The sequence below is a fragment of the Otolemur garnettii genome, unplaced genomic scaffold (genome assembly GCF_000181295.1).
Source record: "Otolemur garnettii isolate 467f Iridium unplaced genomic scaffold, OtoGar3 scaffold00100, whole genome shotgun sequence".
Classification (NCBI taxonomy): domain Eukaryota; kingdom Metazoa; phylum Chordata; class Mammalia; order Primates; family Galagidae; genus Otolemur; species Otolemur garnettii.
This window is the reverse complement of record NW_003852495.1, coordinates 7,367,875-7,387,818: the sequence shown is the minus strand read 5'-3', so window position 1 is coordinate 7,387,818 and position 19,944 is coordinate 7,367,875. Positions and strand designations below refer to the sequence as shown.

Sequence of the window (19,944 nt, the reverse complement as noted above, 5' to 3'; positions counted from 1 at the left end):
CCCAGATAAAGAAAATGCTTGATTTCCGGGGATAAAAAAAAAAAAAAAAAAAAAAAAAACCTAAGGACTGTCAAAATCGTGTGTTAGAGCCCGCACAACTTCGATTAGTCCCTCAGAAACAACTGAATCTCTTCTCCCTTCGAGTCCTTTTGCGGGCCCCCACGTGCTCTCAGCAACACAAATTCACCGCTAGTCTGTAGACAGAACTCCATTACCCATCGACCTCTCGACTTCTACATTTTCGATCTGCCCTACTCCGCCTACTCTTAGCGCTGTTCTCGGCCCGCGCTCCTGCCGGTCAGGCCGTAACTCCCGCCTGACGGCGAATGCCCCCCCCCCAGTCTCCGCCTCTTACGCAAGGCACCGCCTACTCGCTCAGGCCTCCGTGGGGGCGTGGCTCATGCAATGGTGACGCCCATTGGCTGTCGCGTTGCTGGGGGTGTGTGGCTACGGGAGCCGGGCGGGCACGTTAGGAAGCGAGGCTGGGGCGACGGTAGCAGTGAAGGATGCACCCGTCAGGGTTGGCGGCGGCGGGGACGCCCCGGCTGCGTAAGTGGCGTACGTGGCCGGCGGAGGAGATCCGGCGGGTGGGGGCGTGGCGGGGCGGCGGTTGGCGAGGTCACTGCAGGTCGGGGGTCACGAGATCAAGGATCTGGAGCTTCGAGGTGTGCACAGCGTGGGGATGCCAGGTCCGGGTAGGGGTGCGTTTGGGGGTGGATCCTTTAGGAAATTCCTTTAGAGCAAAACAACTGGGGGGCAGGATGTTGTTGTGTGATGTGCAGAGAAACACGACTTTCATTCATTTGCAGTTAGCGATCTCCCCTCGCCTGCTCCCCACCCTTCCAGGGCTCCCCAGTGCCCTCCGGCTGTCGCCCACGCGCCTTAGTACAGCTTTTCTGGCCTTCTGTGAGAGGACAGGGCCATGGTTACCCCTCATTTAAGATTTGAACCTGTATTTAGTATACCTTTCACCCTCTTTTCAAGTCTCTGAAATTATATCACTTTAAATTCTTCATCTCCTTTAAGTGCACTGTGCATTTCATTTATTCATTCAACATAACTTGCCCCATATCTTTGTGCCAGGCCTCATGTTGGAATTTGAATAGCTGGTACAGTAGAAACCAACATAGCCCTGGTTCTTGTTATGTCCCAGCTCAGAGCTTACTGGGAAGAGAGATAGTTAACTAGGAAGCAACCAAGTCAACAAGTTAATTTGGGAGCAGTAAAGACTGTGAAGGGAATAATCCTGGAGGTCACTGGGCATTGGTTGAGGAGGCCTGTCCAGAGATAAGGTATGATGTCCTCTCTTTAGCCATTAACAGTGCCTGGTGGCCCCTGTGGTGGTTGATGCAAGGGATAGAACAGTGCTCAGTCTTTGCTCCTGTTCTCATGGAGCTGCCAGTACAGAGCAGAAGACAAGGACAGTCTAGAGGGATGGTGCTGTGATGAGAGAAGCACAGGCAGAAGGGTTGGGCTGGGATGGAAATGTTGTGGGAGCCCAGAGGAGGCAGGGGACCCAGCATAGGGGTGTCAGTGAAGCTTCCTGGAAAAGGGTACTTCTAATGATGAGGAATTACCCAGAAGAAGGAGATTTGTGGTAAGAAGGAAAGGCCAGGACCCTATGCCAGTTAAACAAGTAGACAAATGAATATACAGGGTGGCCATAAAGTTTGTGTGCAATTTACAATACCCAACTTCTTTAAATTGCACATGAACTTTATGGCCACTGTGTATATTTAGAAATTATGATGAGTACTCAAAAAAGAAAAATAAATCACTGGATATTGGCTTGGCACCTGTGGCTCAGGTGGCTAAGGCACCAGCCACAGACACCTAAGGTGGTGGGTTCGAATCCAGCCCAGGCCCGCCAAATGACAATGATGGCTGCAACCAAAAAATAGCCAGGCATTGTGGCGGGCACCTGTGGTCCCAGCTACTTGAGAGGCGGAGGCAGGTGACTTGCCTGAGCCCAGGAGTTGGAGGTTGCTGTGAGCTGTGAAGCCACAGCACTCTACCCAGGGGAACAGCTTGAGGCTCTGTCTCAAAAACAAACAAACAACAACAACAAAAAATCACTGGATATTATGAGAAAGAACCAGGTGGGGCAAGTGCTCTATATTGAGGAGTGAGAAAGGTTAGGGTTAGGGTTAGGGTTTCTGAGAAGGAAACATTGGAGCTGAGGCCTGCATGTGATATTGGCAGGTACTGATGGAGGGAAGGTGTTCTCAAATGATGGCAGTGCATATTCCAAAGCCTGTGGGGGTAATGACTTTGGCAGGATCAGAGGCCAATGGGAGGCCATGTGACTGGAGTGTGGAGGTCCTAAGAGATGTAGCAAATGGAGGGGATTGGCAGAGCTAGGTCATTCAGAGTGTAGTAGGTATTTGAATTTATTCTGAGCACAGTGGGCACTGATACTAGGCAGAGAATGATGTGGTCTCACTTGCATTTAAAAAGATCACTCGGGGCTGGTGGGGTGGCTCAGGCCTGTGATCCTAACATTCTGGGAGGCCGAGGTGGATATATTGCTTCAGCTCATGAATCACCTGAGCATGAGTGAGACCCCGTCTCTACTAAAAATAGAAAAACTAGCCTGGCATTGTAGTGGATGCCTATAGTCCCAGCTTAGGAGGCTGAGATAGGAGAATCACTTGAGCCCAAGAGTTTGAGGTTGCTGTGAGCTATGATGCTACAGCACTTTACTCAGGGCAACAGAGTGAGATTCTGTCTCAAAAAAAAATTTTTTTTTTTAAGTAAAAGGATTACTCTGGCTACCCATTGGAGAGAAGGTTGATGGGGTTAAGAGTAGACTAGGAACCAGGTAAGACATTTAAGTCAGGTGGGAGATGACAAAGTCTAAGAGGAGAGGGTGCTACTGAGATACTAATGATTGGTTGATTAGATGTCAAGAGATTCAGGGGTTTGGACACCAAACTACGATCCCAGGGGCAACCAGAGGAAATGTCAAAAAGTGGCCAGACCTGGGTCTGGAGCCAGGAGACAAGTAGTGGCTAGAGAAAGCGCCCAGAAACTGAAGGCACGCTGCAGCTGTGAGAGCTGGGATAGGGGTGACGTTGGCCTAGGTGAGAGTCAGAAAATGAGGGCGAGGATGGAAAATGAGGTCAGACATTTTAGGAAGCTGAGAATCGATGTTGAATGAGGGAACCCTTTGAGAGACCATCAGCTTCACAAAGGCAGGAGTTTTATTCATAGCTGTATCCACCATGCCTATAACAAAGCCTAACACACAGGGGAAGTTTTTAGTAGATGTTTGTGGGGTAAACAGGTACATTCAGTATCTTGCATGCAGAGAGCTAGAGGGTGGCATTTGGGGCAGTAGTGCCAAATGCTGCTGAGGGCTTGAGTCAAATAAGATAGAAAAGCCTAGGTCTTGATAGCATAGAGAAGCATTTAGGAGGCCAGATGGGAGCAAAGCCCCAAACGCCAAGGCCTGAGGGGGCAACAGGGAGGCTGAGGAAGGGCTTGCAGGAAAGCTTTCAGGAAGCTGGCTCATCTGGCTAGAAGTGGGAGAGGGAAAGGGATGTGTTGGAGAGGGGGAGGCCTGAAGTGGAGGGGGGAGCGTTGGGGACAAGCCTGGGGCCACTGATGCTTGCTTTGGGATTGGAGAGACCGGGTCTGTTTTCAGGCTACAAATCATTGAGAAAGAGAGTTGGGGCCTTATAACAGCCCTAGAAAGCAGGACTCTCAACCATTCCATGGAGGAGGAAACTGAGATGCAGAGAAAAGTCATGACATGTAGTTTGGTTCCTGTCCCCTGTAACCTTACCACTTGGTCCCTGTGTCTGCAATAGTCCCTGGCACATAGTAGGATCTCTGTGAAGATCTCTGGATCTTATTTGCTGTGTCACAGTGTTGCTGACTCGGAGCAGGGGCCCTGGAGCCAGAGTGCTAGGTTCAAGTCCTGTCTTCCCTATCTTCCCTACCTTAGTAGATGCATTCCATCCAGCCCAGAATCTGGGGAGATAGCATTGGTTCTTCCTGCTTCTTACCACACCCAACTGAGCTTACCTCCCAAGAGTCCCAACCCTCCTCCTCTGAAACTCGTCCATAAATCCCCCTCCCACCCTGCCCCACAGTCCTGTCAGTCCTCTTGCTTTAGCCTCCTGAACAGCTGGGACTACAGGCACCTGCCACAAACTCGGTAAGTTTTTTCTATTTTTAGAAGAGTCAGGGTCTTAACGTTTAACTCAGGCTGGTCTTGAACTCCTGAGCTCAAGCAATCCACCGGCCTCAGTCTCCCAGAGTACTAGGATTACAGGCACGAACCACTGTGCATGGCCAAAATCACCTTTTTTTTTTTTTTTTTCCAGTTTTTGGCTGGGGCTGGGTTTGAACGCACCGCCTCCTCCTCCTTTGAGCCACAGGGACTGCCCCAGAATCACCTTTTAAAAAATTAAAAACTTTTAAAACCTAGCTGTTGATCTTGGGCAAGCATCTGAACTTCTTTGGAGCTCACTCTGTCATGGGAATGATAACACCATTGGCAACACTGGGGTTGTTATGAGGACAGCCTGGTATAGGGAGGAAGTGGTCATCTAGAGTGTAATTACTACAGTATGTCAGACAGACCTGGGCTGTCCTCCTGCCTTCCATTTACTCAGTTTGGCCCTTTGCATAAGTCATTTGGCTGTCTGGGCCTCAGTTTCCACATCTGTGAAATGGGGGTGACTATTCATCAGGTTTTTGTCAAGTGCCTACTCTAGCCCTGTTCTCGGGCTGGGGATTCAGCTGGGAATGAGACAAAGATCCCCACTTTAGCGGGGCTCACAGTTGAGTAGAGGAGACAGCAAACAAATATAATAGTTTGTGTATCAGCTGGTATCGAGCTCAGTGACTATCAGTGAAGTGAGGAAGGGGGATGGTGACTGCTACAGAGAGGTGCAGTTGTAGATGGGATGTTGCGTAAGGTCCCACCGAGCAAAGATCTGGAGGAGGAGAGGAGGGAACCACAGGCATGTCAGGGAAGAGCTTTTTGAGCAGAGGCAGAGCTGGTGCAGAGGTGGGAGCATGCCTGGTGTGTTCGCAGGTTCCTGGAGCAGATGAGCCAGGGGGCCGAGGGAGATATGGACATAGGCTGGGTTCATAAAAGGCTTGGCACAGGATTTTGTGGATAGTAGGCCCCGATATGTACCACTCTCAACATCAACATCATCATCATTATCATTGGTATTTGGATGGATGGATGGATAGACAGACAGATGGGCAGGTGGGTGGGTGGGTGGGTGGCTGGCAGGCAGAGCCTGCACCTGAAAGCCTGTCTGACACCTGCCCTGCCCTGCAGGTGAATGAGGCTCCGCACCCCTCTTCCCTTGCAGCCTCAAAGCGGAGGATCCCTGTGTCCCAGCCAGGCATGGCTGACCCCCACCAGCTTTTCGATGACACAAGCTCAGCCCAGAGCCAGGGCTACGGGGGTCAGCGAGCACCTGGAGGCCTGGGCTACCCCTCAGCCTCCACCTCCCCACAGGCAGCCTTCCTGGATGACCCTGTGTCCAACATGGCTATGGCCTATGGGAGCAGCCTGGCCGCTCAGGGCAAGGAGCTGGTGGATAAGAACGTGAGTGGGTTGGGGTTGGTGGGAGTGGGGGAAGGTGTGGGCCGTGGGCCTCAGGCTTGAGCTCTGCCTCCCCAGATTGACCGCTTCATCCCCGTCACCAAGCTCAAATATTACTTTGCTGTGGACACCATGTATGTGGGCAAAAAGCTGGGCCTGCTCTTCTTCCCCTACCTGCACCAGGTCAGTACCTCCCCCAGGGGAATGTGGGTCTTGGGGAGAGCCAGCCCATTGGGGTTGGACCAGGCCAAGTGTGAGGGGGTAAGCAGGGTGGAAGCAGGGTGGAAGAGGCCTGGCCCTGGAGTCTTGACCACTCCCCCACTCTCCCCACAGGACTGGGAGGTGCAATACCAGCAGGATACACCAGTTGCCCCCCGCTTTGATGTCAATGCTCCGGACCTTTACATTCCAGGTTTCCCCCTACCCTTTGCTGCCCTGGCACCTTCTCCCCTCTGGGTGGGCATGTCTGAGGCCAGGGTTTTGATGTGTGGAAGCCCAAGATGGCCCTTCCTCCTCTGACCAGTGTTTGTCTTCCATAGCTATGGCTTTCATCACCTATGTCTTGGTGGCTGGCCTTGCACTGGGGACCCAGGATAGGTAAGGGAGGCCTGGAACAGGCAGAACAGGGTGGGGTTTGGGGGCCAAGGGGTGGTCAGGGAGGTCTTGGTTCCCCTCTCAGAATAGTTCCACCTTACTCCTAGTTGGCCTAAGATAGCCCTTAGGGTCATCCTCAGAGTTACTCTCAGCATCACCCTTGCCTCTTTGCTCCCTTTCCTACCCACATGCAGCCTGTTACCATGCCCTATGCTGGGTGACCCTCTAAATCCATCCTTCCACCACCAAATCCTTCCTTATCCTCACTTTCTCCCAACTAGCTGGCCCCCACTCCCTGCATCCCTCCTAAAGCAGCAGCCAGGATGGCCTTGTCTGACATGCAGGCCTGGCCACATCCCCACCTTGGTCCCCCAAGTTGTCCATGGCTTCCCAGTCAAGCCTGGGACTCCTTCCCCCTTGCTCCCCAGGTCTTCCTCCATGTCTCCAGGGAGCCCAGTGCTGCCTTCCCAGGCCCGCACGTCCACTTGCCTTTACTCAGGAGTATGTCCCTCCCCGCCATCACCTGCCCAGCACTTGCTCATTCATGATGCCTCTAATCTGATGTCACTTTCCCAGGGAAGATTTCCTGCCACCCCCCAGCCTCACTCATAATACCCTGTTCATTTCCTTTGTGGCACTGAAAACATCTGTCATTAGAACCTGTTAATTAATTAATTGGTGAGGCCTAGATATGGCAGAGGCCAGGGGCCTTCTTCCCTGACCACCTTCTTCCTCCTTGAGGCCTCACCTCAGGTGTCATCTCTTCAGGGAAACCCTCCCTGCTCCCTGCCTCCTGACTGTGCAGCCCCCTGTGGTTCCAGCTGGACCCCCTTTTGGCATCACTGTCTGGGAACACAGCTGCTTTCCTCCTCAGAATGGAATTTCCATGAGGATAGGGCCCAGATCCACTTGGCCACTGCCAGGTCTCCAGCCTGCTCCCAGGCAGATGATCAGGTCTAAGGTTGCCAACTGAGTGACAGCCTGGTTGCCGACAGGTTCTCCCCAGACCTCTTGGGGCTGCAGGCAAGCTCAGCCTTGGCCTGGCTGACACTGGAGGTGCTGGCCATCCTGCTCAGTCTCTACCTGGTCACTGTCAACACCGACCTTACCACCATTGATCTGGTGGCCTTCTTGGGCTACAAATATGTCGGGTGAGTCCCTCCCACCCTGCCTGCCAGCCCCTGCCCTCAGCTTCTCTCTCACTCCAGCCTTCTCTCTCTCCCCCAGGATGATCGGTGGAGTCCTCATGGGCCTGCTCTTTGGAAAGATTGGCTACTACCTGGTGCTGGGTTGGTGCTGTGTGTCCATCTTTGTGTTCATGGTGAGGCTGAGGGTCAGGCCCAGTGGGGAGAGTAGGGGTTCCTGGAGGCACCTGAGTGAGGATGTCAGGTGGGGAGTTTAGACCAGAGCCACACTGCTGAACTGAGAGGGGTTGGGACAGCTGTCGAGAGCTTCCTGGGAGAGGAGAAACAGGCCAGGCTGTGAACGGCTAGGTGTACTCTGCATGTAGGCTCCAAGCTGGGCTCCCACCCTTGCTCCACTCTCCTCTCACTTTGGGCTTTCCTGCCACCACTCCCCTGGAGGGAGATTCTCTGAGAGCTCTTCACTGGAGTGGGGTGCTGGCCAAGAACAGGGTTGACCCTGAGCTTTGTTGGATCCTGAGCAAATCACTTCCTCTCTTTAAACTTCAGTTTCCCCTTTTGTAAAATGGGATGATAATATTTGCTCAGAGGAATTGTCCTAGAAGAGGCCCCAGGACAATTATTCAAGACCTCTTGTCCATGACTTGAAGACCTCACGTCCCAGACCTGGGAAGGCAGCACTGGGCTCCCTGGAGACATGGAGGAAGGACCTGGGGAGCAAGGGGGAAGGAGTCCCAGGCTTGAGGGAAGCCATGGACAAGGGGTCTTGAATAATTGTCATCTGGCCAAGGGAAGAAAGAGGGTGGCAGCAGCTGGAAGGGGCTTATTGCCCCCTCACTCACTGATGGGCCCCTTGCCTCTCATATTTTGCAAACAGGACCTGGGGAGGAGCAAGTCCTGACCATCTGGTTAGGGAAACAGGGGCTCCTAGGAGCAAATACATGAGGGCTGCAGAGGGGCAGGGACTTGTCCCAGGTGGAAGGGCTAAAGGGTCAAGTTCTCTGCTCCTATCTCTCCCTTTCCCACCTAGATCCGGACGCTGCGGCTGAAGATTCTGGCAGAGGCAGCGGCCGAAGGAGTCCCAGTGCGCGGGGCCCGGAACCAGCTGCGCATGTATCTGACCATGGCCGTGGCGGCGGCCCAGCCTCTGCTCATGTATTGGCTCACCTTCCACCTGGTGCGGTGAGGCACCTCCCGCTATCGCCTCACTTTTCTCCGCCCAGGGCCCAGGTCCGCCCAGCCTGGGCCGGCGCCGCCCCCGCCCCAGGCCCTCCCTCCTCCGCCGCGGGGCTGGGAGATCTGCGACTGCTTAGGCGCGGCCTCTGTTACAGAAACAATAAACCCTGATGGGCTCGGCGTAGGCAGCCTGTCCTTGGCCGCGCTGGGCTGGGAAGGGAGCTGGGGACCGGCGGGAGGGGCAGCAATCTCAATAGAGAGACTGCAAGACTTAGGCATTTAATACGGTTTAATGCTCCCAACTCAAGCCCCTCAATGGGGAGCCTTTTTCTTGCCCTTCTCCTCCTTCTTGCCCTTCTCCTCCTTCTTCTTCTTCATCTTGGGCTTCTTGACCTTGCCCGGGGTGCTTTCATGCGGCTTGGAGCCTGCAGCATGGGGCTGTGGGGCCGGCCAGGGCGGCGGGTGGGAGAGAAGAGAGACATTTGGGCCGGAGTGGAGACTGGCAGCCAACCCCCCACTGTGTGTAATGCAGACCTTATCACCTTCTTTGGACCACAAGACACAAGCCTGGGGGGAAGGGAGCCCCTTACCTTCCCCTCGGAGTCAGAGTCGGAGTCACTGGAGCTGCTGCTGGAGTCTGAGGAGCTGCTATGGGCCACCTGTGCAGAGGTGTGCCGGTGAGGGTGTACTCATCCCCTCCCAAGTTGGAAGCCGAGGGCACAACAACCCCTCCAACCCCTAAGGATGTGCCCAATGATGGAGTAACTTACCTTTGGATTCTGAGCTGCCCCTGGGTGGCCCTGAACTTTGGGGGGACTGTGCTTGAGGTTTCCCGCCTGGTCGGGCCCACCAGGCTTCTTGGAAGTGGATTCCAGGGCTGTAGAGAGAAGTTAGGTGGGTGGGCACAGGTGACAAGGAGTGCCCCTTGACAGCAGCCCCCAAGCTTGAGTCTGGCCCCTGCACCTCAAGGCCACCCACTCCCCAGGAGCACACCTGCTGTCAGGTCGAACTCCATGGTGTCTCTGGACAACCTGGAGGACTTGGGCAATGCTGGGAGGGGAGGGGAGGAGCAGGGGGACCTGCCCGCCCAAGGAATGCTAAGCTGCCCCACCAGACCTTTGTCCTGGGTCTTTAGCCCTGACTCACCGCCTCTCCCTGCATCACTCACCTTTGCCTCTGTGGAAAGTGTAAGAGGTGGACATTGCCTGCCTCACCCCAGCCTTGATGAACAAGGGGGCCCTGTGGATGGTGTTTGGGGAAAAAGAGCTACAGCTGTCATCAGCTTCCCCTCAAATGTCAGGTGCTCATTCATGAAGAAATGTGAGGGAGGGGTGCCACCCCATGCCCTCCTATGCTGTGTAACACTCTGCAGTAACACTCTGTGTGCACTTAGACCATGCCAGGCCCTAATCCAAGGGCTGCAGGCTTTGTAACTCACCCTCATATCACCTCTGTGGCAGGGTGAGAAGCAGTATCTGCACAGCTTAAGAGCATAGACTTTGGGCTAGCCTGCTACATTTGATGCTTAATTGTGTCATTAGCATCTGTGTGACATTGGAAAAGTGGCTTCCCTTCTCTGTGCCTCAGTTTCCTCATCTGTAAATGACAGTTGCCCCATGGGGTTGATGTGAGAGTCCAATGGGTTAATTGACACAGGGTGAGTGTTTATAAAGTAATGTGTTTGAGCCAGGCACAGTGGCTCATGCCTATAATCCTACCACTTGGGAGGCTGAGGAGGGTGGATTGCCTGAGATCACAGGTTCAAGACCAGCCTGAGCCAGAGTAAGACCTCTAAAAATAGTCAGGCATTGTGGTGGACACCTGTAGTCCCAGCTACTGGAGGCTAAGCCAAGAGAATTGCTTGAGCCCAAGAGTTTGAGGTTGCTGTAAGCTGTGACGCTACAGCACTTTACTAAAAGGTGACAAAGTGAGACTTTGCCTCCCCCCCCAAAAAAAAACGTTCACCTGAGCCATCTGCTCTGATCTCTGGGCAGCTAAGTGTCCTTGAGCCACCCTTTCCAGCCCCGCCCTGACACCAGCAGCTGTTTTTCAGGTTGCTTATTCTTGTAGTGAGTGGGTGTTTCAGCTGAGGCAGGTGGCTGAGGCCTGGGGATGATAAGGAACATGCCATTGACACACTCAAACACCTGCTGCCTGCAACCGGAGCTCCACCACACCACCCCCTTTGTCCTGCTTTTATTTTATTTTTTGAGACATAGTCTCACTCTGTTTCCCTGCATAGACTGCTGTGCTGTCACAGCTCACAGCAACCTCAGACTCTTGGGCTCAAGCTGGGACTACAGGTGCCCGCTACAAGGCCTGGCTAGTTTTTCCATTTTTAGTAGAGACAAAGTCTCACTCTTGCTAAGGCTGATCTTTAACTCCTGAGCTCAAACGTTTCACCCCCTCCTTGATCTCCAGGGTGCTGGTATTACAGGTGTGAGCTGCTGTGCCCAGCCTCCCTTTGTCCTGCCTACTGTCAGGTATAGGCCATGCCTGCCACTTTCTGCAGTTATGCTTACTCCTATTTGTTCCTTCACATGTGTTGTTGAGGACCTGCTGTTTTTTTGTTTGTTTGTTTGTTTGTTTTGTTTTTTTTTGAGACAGAGCCTCAAGCTGTCCCCCTGGGTAGAGTGCGGTGGCATTACAGCTCACAGCAACCTCCAACTCCTGGGCTCAAGCAAGCCTCCTGCCTCCGCCTCCCAAGTAGCTGGGACCACAGGTGCCCGCCACAACACCCGGCTATTTTTTGGTTGCAGCCGTCATTGTTGTTTTGGCGGGTCTGGGCTGGGGATTCGAACCCGCCACCTTAGGTGTACGTGGCTGGCGCCTTAGCCAGTTGAGCTATAGGCGCCGAGCTGAGGACCTGCTGTTAATCCAACACAGCTTAACGCTAGGGGCACAGAAGTGAACAAAATCAGCAAAAATTCCAGCCTCATGAAATTGACATTCTAGTGGAGGAAACAGAATAAATTGTATATGGCCTAACTAACCTCAGCAAGAGCGAGACCCTGTCTATACTAAAAATAAGATTTGTGTTTCTTTATTTTACTTTTTATTTATTTATCTAGAGACAGAGTCTCACTATGTCACCCTGGGTAGAGTGCTGTGTTGTCATAGCTCACAGCAACCTCAAACTCTTGGGCATAAGTGATTCTCTTGCCTCAGCCGCCCAAGTAGCTGGGCCTACAGGCACCCCACCCGCCACCATGGCTGGCTATTTTTTAGAAATAGGGTCTTACTCTGGCTCAGGCTGGCCTCAAACTCGTGAGCTCAGGCAATCCACCTGCCTCAGCCTCCCAAATGCTGGGATTACAGGTGTGAGCCACCGCACCGGGCTACTAAAAATAGAAAACTAGAGGGTGGCACCATGTACCAGAGGTGGTGGATTCAAATCCAGCACTGACCAAAAACTACTACAACAACAAAATAGAAAAACTAGCTGGGCATTATGGCAGGCACCTGTAGTCCCAGCTACTTGGGAGGCTGAGGCAAGAGGATCACTTGAGCCTAAGAGTTTGAAGTTGCTTGTGAGCTATAATGCTAGGGCAACAGAGTGAGACTCTGTCTCAAATAAAGTAATTAAATTTAATTTAATAAAAATAAAATGTATGTATGTTAGAAAAAAGGAGAAGGGGTAGTGCCTGTGGTTCAAAGGAGTAGGATGCCAGCCCCATATGCCAGAGGTGGCGGGTTCAAACCCAGCCCCAGCCAAAAACAAAAACTGCAAAAAAAAAAAAGGAGAAGCAAACTAAATGTACATCAACTAATGAGTAGATACTCAAAATGTATATATTAATAGTATATCTATACAATTGAATACTATTTAGCAATATCAAGAAACAAGTTACTAAAAAAAAAAATAAAAAGGCTCTGCGCCTGTGGCTCAAGCGGCTAAAGCGCCAGCCACATACACCTAAGGTGGTGGGTTCAAATCCAGCCCGGCCCGCCAAACAACGACAGCTGCAACCAAAAAATAGCCGGGCGTTGTGGTGGGCGCCTGTGGTCCCAGCTACTTGGGAGGCTGAGGCAGGAGACTCGCTTGAGCCCAGGAGTTGGAGGTTGCTGTGAGCTGTGATGCTACAGCACTCTACCCAGGGGGAAAGCTTGAGGCTCTGTCTCAAAAAAAAGAAACAAGTTCCTGAAACACGTTACATCACAGAAGAATTTCAGAAAGATTATGCTGGGTGGAAGAAGCAGGGGGCAGTGTATTTATCGTATGATACCATTTATATGAAATGATTATAAAAGGCAATTATATTGGCCAAGCACAGTAGATCACACCTGTAATCCTAGCACTCTGGGAAGCCAGGGCAGGAGGATCGCTTGAGCTCAGAAGTTTGAGACCAGCCTGAGCAAAAGCAAGACCCTGTCTCTACTAAAAATAGAAAAATTAACAGGGCATCATGATGGGCGCCTGTAATCCCAGCTACTTGGGATGCTGAAGCAGGATTGCTTGAGCCCAGGAGTTTGAGGTTGCTGTAAATTAGGCTGAGGCCACAGCTCTCTAGACCGGGACAACAGAGCCAGACTCTGTCTCAGAAAAAAAAGAAAAGAAAAAGGCAATTATATAGGTAGAGGTTGCTGGGAGTTAAGGGTGGGAACAGGAATTAACTGTAAATAGGCATGAAGGACCTTACTGAGGGAAAGAAAATGTTCTAGAATTGATTTATGGTGACAATTGCACCACTTGGCAAAGCTGAAGAGAGGAGTGTGGATATAGTAAATCAAAGGTCTTTGGTCAGGTGCAGTGGCTTATGCCTATAATCCTAGCACTCTGGGAGGCTGAGGAGAGTGGATTTACCTGAGCTCAGGAGTTCGAGACCAGCCTAACTAAGAAGTAAGAGGGAGCCCTTATCTCTAAAATAATAGAAAATCTAGCCTAGTGTTGTGCTGGGCGCCTGTAGTCCCAGATACTCCAGAGGCTGAGGCAAGAGGATTGCTTGAGCCCAAGAGTTTGAGGTTGCTGTGAGCTATGATGCTATAGCACTCTACCCAGGGTGACAGAGTAAGGCTCTCTGGAAAAAAAAGAAAGATCCTTATTTTTTTAGAGACAGAGTCTCACTTTATTGCTCTCAGTAGGGTGCTATGATGTCACAGCTCACAGCAATCATCTTAGGCAATTCTCTTGCCTCAGCCTCCTGAGTCGCTTGGACTACAGGCGCAGGCCACAATGCTTGGCTATTTTCTAGTTGCAGTTTGGCCAGGGCCAGGTTTGAACCTACCACCCTCAGTATAAGGAGCCGGCACCCCACTCACTGAGCCACAGGTACCACTGGTCTTGCTATGTTATTCAGGCAGGTCTTGAACTCCTAGTTTCAAGTTGTCCTCCCACCTTAGCCTCCCAAAGTGTGGGAATTACAGGCATGAGCCACCACACCTAGCTCACCTAGCTGGATCCCCATGTTTTGTTTTGTTTTGTTTTGTTTGAGACAGAGTCTCACTATGTCACCCTCAGTAGAGTGCTATGGCATCACAACTCACAGCAGCCTCCCAAGTAGCTGGTGCCTGTCACAATGCCCAGCTATTTTTTGGTTGTAGATGTCGTTGTTTGGCAGGCCTGGGCTGGGTTCAAGCTGAGCTACGGGCTCTGAGTCTGGATCCCCATGTTTTATGTGAGACAACATAAACTGCACCTGAAAAAGGTGCAGTTTCTTGCCCAAAGACAGTGGGGCAGTAAGACATGGAGCAACAGTGTGACCTTCCAGGGCCTGAAGGTGTAATTAGTTCTTCATGCCCACATTAAAGTTGCGGGGTGGATGAATAGTCACAGGGAGACCTGGCCTAGTCCTCCAGACTCCCATCCATTCATTCTGTATTATATTTAGGATGCGGTCTGACAGCTTTTAGAGACCCAAGAGGCTCAACAAGATAGTGTCACCTTTTTTTTTTTGGAAAGTCTTACTTTGTTACCCTCAGTAGTGTGCGGTAGCATCATAGCTCACAGTAACCTCAAACTCTTGGGCTCAAACAATTCTCTTGCTTCAGCCTCCTGAGTAGCTTGGATTACTGGCACTCACCATGATGCTTGGCTGTTTTTGTTTGTTTTTTTAGAGACACCATTTTACTTTGTTGCCCTTGGTAAAGTGCCGTGACGTCACAGCTCACAGCAACTGGGCATTACTGGGCTTAGGCGATTCTCTTGCCTCAGCCTCCCAAGTAGCTGGGACTACAGGTGCCCGCCACAGCACCTGGCTTTTTTTTTGTTAATTTGGCCGGGGCCGGGTTTGAACCCACCACCCTTGGTATATGGGGCCAGCACCCTACCAGCTGAGCCACAGGTGCCACTCCCCTACTGGCTGTTTTTCTTAGAGACAGGATCTTGCTCTTGCTCAGGCTAAACTCCTGAGCTCAAGCAATGCACTTGCCTTGGCCTCCCAGAGTGCGTAGTGCACGTTTCTCAGGAAACCACCCACAGACCAAGCTCCTGCAGTCTGTCCTGCACTCTTCCCAGGGTGTTGCCCCAGGGACCTATGGAATGGCTGGCTCCCACCATTGGGTTCTTAGGAAGGGAAAGGGAGGGTGGGCATGGTGGCCATGCCTATAATCCTAGCATTTTGGAAGGCTGAGGCGGGTGGATCCCTTGAGCTCAGGGATTTTGAGACCAGCCTGAGCAAGATTGAGACCCCATCTCTAAAACTAGCCAGGCATCATGGCAGGCACCTGTAGTCCCAGCTATTTGGGAGGTTGAGGCAAGAGGATCACTTGAGCCCAGGAGTTTGAGGTTGCTATGAGTTATGACACTAGGGCACTCTACTGAGGGTGACAAAAGGGGGGGGGGCAAGTAGAGAGCATGCTGCTTCCTTTTAAGGACCTAGAAGCAGCATGTACTCCTTCTATTCAGTCTGTTGGTCTGGATAGATGGTCCCATCTAGCTGCAAAAGAGGCTGGAAAACATTTTAAATTTGGCAGCTGTGGTAAAACCTGGGATCTTCTATTATTGAAAAAAAGGTGGTAATTAGGACATGGGAGCCTGTCTCTACTAGTGGTAGCAAGTGTCCCTTACTTCTCTGCTCCTCCTGGCTCAGAAACTTTGCAAATAGAAGCAAGATTATAGCTGCTTCTGAACACAGAAAGGTGTAGGTAGAAAACAGGTCTGAGGTCCAAAGACAAGAGCTTGGCCATCCTTTTGTTCTTTGGAAAGTATTAGTTCCCTGCCACAGTTCTCATCCACCATTACAAACAAGCAGAGATAGTAGCTTACACCTGGTCCCTCTACTCCTTACCTATCAAAGGGCACAAGTGAAATGTAGGCATCCTGTTAATCTTGCTTTGGTTGGTATCTAATAGCTCTGCCTTCCTCTGCTTGTTCCCTGATTATTTCTGCCTAAAATGCCATGGTGGGAAAGGTATTATATAACCAGTGCCTTCTCCCCTGAAGAAAGAAAAGGACTTGTTTCCAAGTTGGTCTGCAGCAATATTAACATTCATTCCTAGGTCAGCTTACCTTTTCTCTAATGTGCCACCAGCAGACGTCCTTCAGGGGGTTAATCCATTCCTTTAGTTGCTTAGTCAACTGCACTTTGGGGTGATATTTCTGGTTGTCAACTTTTGTGGACACGGAAGCCAAAATGGCATAGGACTGAGAGGTGGACTATGGGAGGGATAGTTCTCCAAGGGGGTGTCAGGCTCCTGCATGGCTGAGGGCTGATACGGCTAACTGGAAAAGCAAATGTGGCGAGAACTGGTTATGTTCTTCCCTGAAGTTTACAGGAAGAGAGTGCCCTGGTCCTGTAAACATCATAATCCCTGTTCTGGAATGTTTTCTTTGGAATCAACCACATCCTGGGAGATGGGCGACCTTAAGCACACAGTGTACAGACAGGGACTCAAGTTTCCTTTCCCCAGTGATAAAAGCACTAAGACCTGTCAGTCCAGGAGAGAATTCTGAGGGCCAAACCAGAATTAACTTCAAATCCCACAGGCCCCTTCTGTGGGCCTGCCACTTGGAGGCTGCACCCATCAGGTGGGCCTGGGCTTGACATTAGGGGTAAAAAGGATGCATCAGTCCCAGGTATGAGAGTAGAATCCAGGTTTTTAAAATAGTCCATTTAACCACCTAGCCCTTTGTCGTGTCTTTCCCCAGGAGATGGACTAGAGAGAAACCTTTTCTGGGAACAGCCTTACTAAAGGCTTCTGTCAGTCTTACTAAAATGTCTGAACCAGGAGAAGGCGAAGTGAGAAACATGAGCCGATTTATGCTGTCACCAAGGCTTGAGTGCAGTGGCATCATCATAGCTCAATGCAACCTCAAACTCCTGGGCTCACACAATCCTCCTGCCTCGGGCTCCTGAGTAGTGGGACTACAAGTGCCCACCACCATGCCTGCCTAATTTTTAAATTTTTTGTAGAGACAGAGTTTTGCTATTGGCTCAGGCTGGTGTCAAATTCCCAGCCTCAAGCAATTCTGTTGCCTCAGCCTCCTGAAGTGCTAGAATTACATTTTTTTTGGGGGGGGGGGACAAAGTCTCATTCTGTCACCCTGGGTGGAGTGCTATTGTGTCATAGCTCACGGCAACCTCAAACTCTTAGACTCAGGTTATCATTCTTCTTCAGCCTCCCAAGGAGCAGGGACGACAGGTGCCTGCCATGATGCCCAACTAGTTTTTCTACGTTTTTAGTAGAGAGGGTATTGCTCTTTCTTGCTCAGGTTGGTCATGAACTCCTGAGCTTAGGCAACCCACCCATCTCGGCCTCCCAGAGTGATAAGATTACAGATGTGAGCCACCATGCCCGGCTCATGTTGATTTTTCCAAAGCTGATTCCACTTCTCACTGACACTAGCAGCCTGAAGGGGATGTAGGTGTGAAATGTCCTGTTGAAGACCTTGGCTACTGGCCCATTGTGGGCTGTCTTTGCAACAAAAAGAGCATCTCTGTCAGCCTGAAAATGGTCCAGAGTTGAACACATGATGTAGTTTAGCTTTAAAGGCCATGATGGTGGGGCAGGAAATTGGCTGATCAGACTGGAACAGCAGCACTGTGACCTGGAGAAATGTCAGCTGCAAGAGATACTATGGGTGGCCTATGAGAAGCCCAAAGGCCTGATGCAGCCAATCAGCAAGGAGCAGGTGGGGCCTCCCTCACTGTGACACAGGAAAAATTCTGGCAGAAGCAGTGAGTTAAAAGAGTGGTAGCTTGTGCATCAGAACCACATAAAGGGCCAGGAGCAGTGGCTCACACCTGTGATCTCCACACTCTGGAAGGCTGAGGCGGATGGATTGCCTGAGCTCAGGAATTCAAGACCAGCCTGAGCAGGGGCAAGACCCCATCTGTACTAAAAATGAAAGACTGAAGAAGACCACTTGAGCCCAAGAGTTTGCATGCCATGCAATCTACCAAGGGTGACAAAGTAAGACTCTTGTCTCAAAAAAAAAAGCAACCCATAAAGGCATTTTCTATTAAAAGCCTACAAAAGCGGCAGGGCATGGTGTCTGCTGCCTGTAATCTAGCATTCTGGAAGGCTGAGGCAGATGGATTGCCTGAGCTTAGGAGTTCAAGACCAGCCTGCACAAGAATGAGACTATCTCTACAAATAGAATAACTAACCAGGTATTGAGGTGAGTCCTTGAGGTCCCAGCTCCTGGGGAGGCTGAGGCAGAAGGATTGCTTGAGCCCAGGAGTTTGACGTTGCTGTGAGCTATGACACCATGGCACTCTGCCCAGAGCAGAGTCTCTAAAAAAAAAAAAGAAAAAGAAAGGAAGGAAGAAAAAAACCCCTACAAAATCTTTATTGTTCATGAGAGAGTTCACTTGATCTTCTTACTACTTAAGTAAGTAATCTCCAACAGTTTTGTTTGTTCTGTCACCCAGGCTAGAGTGCAGTGGCATCATCATAGATCACCACCTCTCCTAATTTTTCTAATTTTTGTAGAGATGGAAATCTTGATATTTCCTAGGCTGGTCTCAATCTCTGGACTTCAAGCAATCCTCCTGCCTTGGCCTTCCAAAGTGCTAGGCTTATAAGCATGAGCCACTGTACTCAGAGCCACAGGCACCCAGCCTGTTTTTCCTTTCCATGATTAAGACATGAAGGAGAAGCAAGTCTTGCTGGAGTGGGAGGAGATAGCCCTCCTTCCAGGCCAGAGGCAATAGGTAGATCAGAGGCTTGCTCATGGGTATGGGGCAGGTGTGAAAGACAGTGCCAGCTCAGCGCCTGTGGCTCAAGTGGCTAAGGCGCCAGCCATATACACCTAAGGTGGCAGGTTCGAATCCAGCCCAGAACTGCCAAACCAACAATGACAGCTGCAACCAAAAAATAGCCGGGTGTTGTGGCGGGCACCTGTGGTCCCAGCTATTTGGGAGGCTGAGGCAGGAGACTCGCTTGAGCCCAGGAGTTGGAGGGTTGCTGTGAGCTGTAATGCCATGGTATTCTACCCAGGGGTATAGCTTGAGGCTCTGCCTCAAAAAAAAAAAAAAAAAAAAAAAGGGAAAAAGAAAAAAAGGGGGGCTGCCAGAGAAAGAAAAGGAATACCCATGGAGAGCAGGATGGGGTCTGAGTCAGGGGGCAGAATTCAGCTGGGCAGTGCTCCGTCCCCTTTCAACCTAGAGGCATGTGGGAGGGAAACTCTTGTAACAAGAGAGTCCAGCAAAAGTAACAGAATCCTTGAGCAAGAACCACCCTCCCTCCACCCCTCAAGAGGGGAGAGCACAGAACTACAAGAGATGAGGATGACCTATGACGCTTGTTAAAACCATGCCAACCCCAGGGAGGGTCTCTGGTCTTCCCTAGACAGGACGTATCCTTATTCACACCCCTCTGTGTTCTCCAAAGGACTGTTGTAAGGGTAGGTTACAGTCCATAGTAGGTCATCAAAGTCAATTCAGAGGGTGTGGCCAGAATTTTTCAAAAGTGAAAAGAAATTATCAGAGCTCACTATAGGTCGTGAAGTTAAGTAAGTGTTGTTTGTGGTGTAAGTAGTGGTGAAACGGTACAGGCACTCAGTAATGTAAAATGTATCTCATCTTGTAGACGATATTCAAAAAGATCTAAAAGATTCTATTTTCAGGGGTCTCTTCCTAGAATTGGCCATCTCACAGTGTCCTGTGACAATTTTGGCACAGTTTCAGTCAGCAATCCCATAAAAAAAGAAAGCACATGCTGAAATTTATTTCAAAAGGGAAGGCCCTTTTTATTAAACTTGTACATTTTACTTTCTTCCTTTTAGAATCCTAATAAAAAAACTTCAGTTTATGCTTGCTTAAAAAAAAAAAACATAAATCAAACAAGCAAAAGGAACTATTGTAACATCACATTTGTGATGAAAGAGGCAAGGGGTAGCTACACCTGCAGGAAGGAAAAGTGAAGATGAGGAACACGCAGGGGCGGCTGCCAGACCAGTGGAAGTGTGAGAAAGAGCTACCTTCTAGGAGAACTTACAAAGCAAACCCACCTTGGTGAGACCAGAAAGCAGCCTTCTTACCCACCTTGAGTAACAAACAGACCAAAGGCCTAATGATC

General features: G+C 50.7%; 2 protein-coding genes across 6 annotated transcripts; one reads left to right on the top strand and one right to left on the bottom strand.

The window, feature by feature from the left end:
- The first annotated feature begins 454 nt into the window (after nucleotides 1-454).
- On the top strand, nucleotides 455-8,666 carry YIF1B (Yip1 interacting factor homolog B, membrane trafficking protein). Of its 5 annotated transcripts, none has more exons than XM_003796139.3 (8): nucleotides 455-549; nucleotides 5,337-5,575; nucleotides 5,651-5,755; nucleotides 5,906-5,984; nucleotides 6,112-6,169; nucleotides 7,162-7,317; nucleotides 7,394-7,487; nucleotides 8,339-8,666. In XM_003796139.3, exons 1-8 carry the CDS (start codon nucleotides 507-509, stop codon nucleotides 8,492-8,494), a joined length of 930 nt encoding a protein of 309 aa, XP_003796187.1. In that variant the 5' UTR covers nucleotides 455-506; the 3' UTR covers nucleotides 8,495-8,666. The 5 variants fall into 5 exon arrangements, with proteins under 5 accessions (XP_003796187.1, XP_012664613.1, XP_012664615.1 ...); XM_012809159.2 differs by having other exon boundaries at nucleotides 455-558; XM_003796142.3 differs by lacking the exon at nucleotides 455-549 and adding an exon at nucleotides 614-665.
- A 121-nt stretch (nucleotides 8,667-8,787) lies between these two features.
- CUNH19orf33 (chromosome unknown C19orf33 homolog) lies at nucleotides 8,788-9,499 on the bottom strand. The gene is made up of 4 exons (XM_003796171.2): nucleotides 9,478-9,499; nucleotides 9,255-9,361; nucleotides 9,075-9,143; nucleotides 8,788-8,922 (listed from the first exon to the last, which is right to left on the bottom strand). Exons 1-4 carry the CDS (start codon nucleotides 9,497-9,499, stop codon nucleotides 8,797-8,799), a joined length of 324 nt encoding a protein of 107 aa, XP_003796219.1. The 3' UTR covers nucleotides 8,788-8,796.
- Between the last annotated feature and the right edge of the window lie 10,445 nt (nucleotides 9,500-19,944).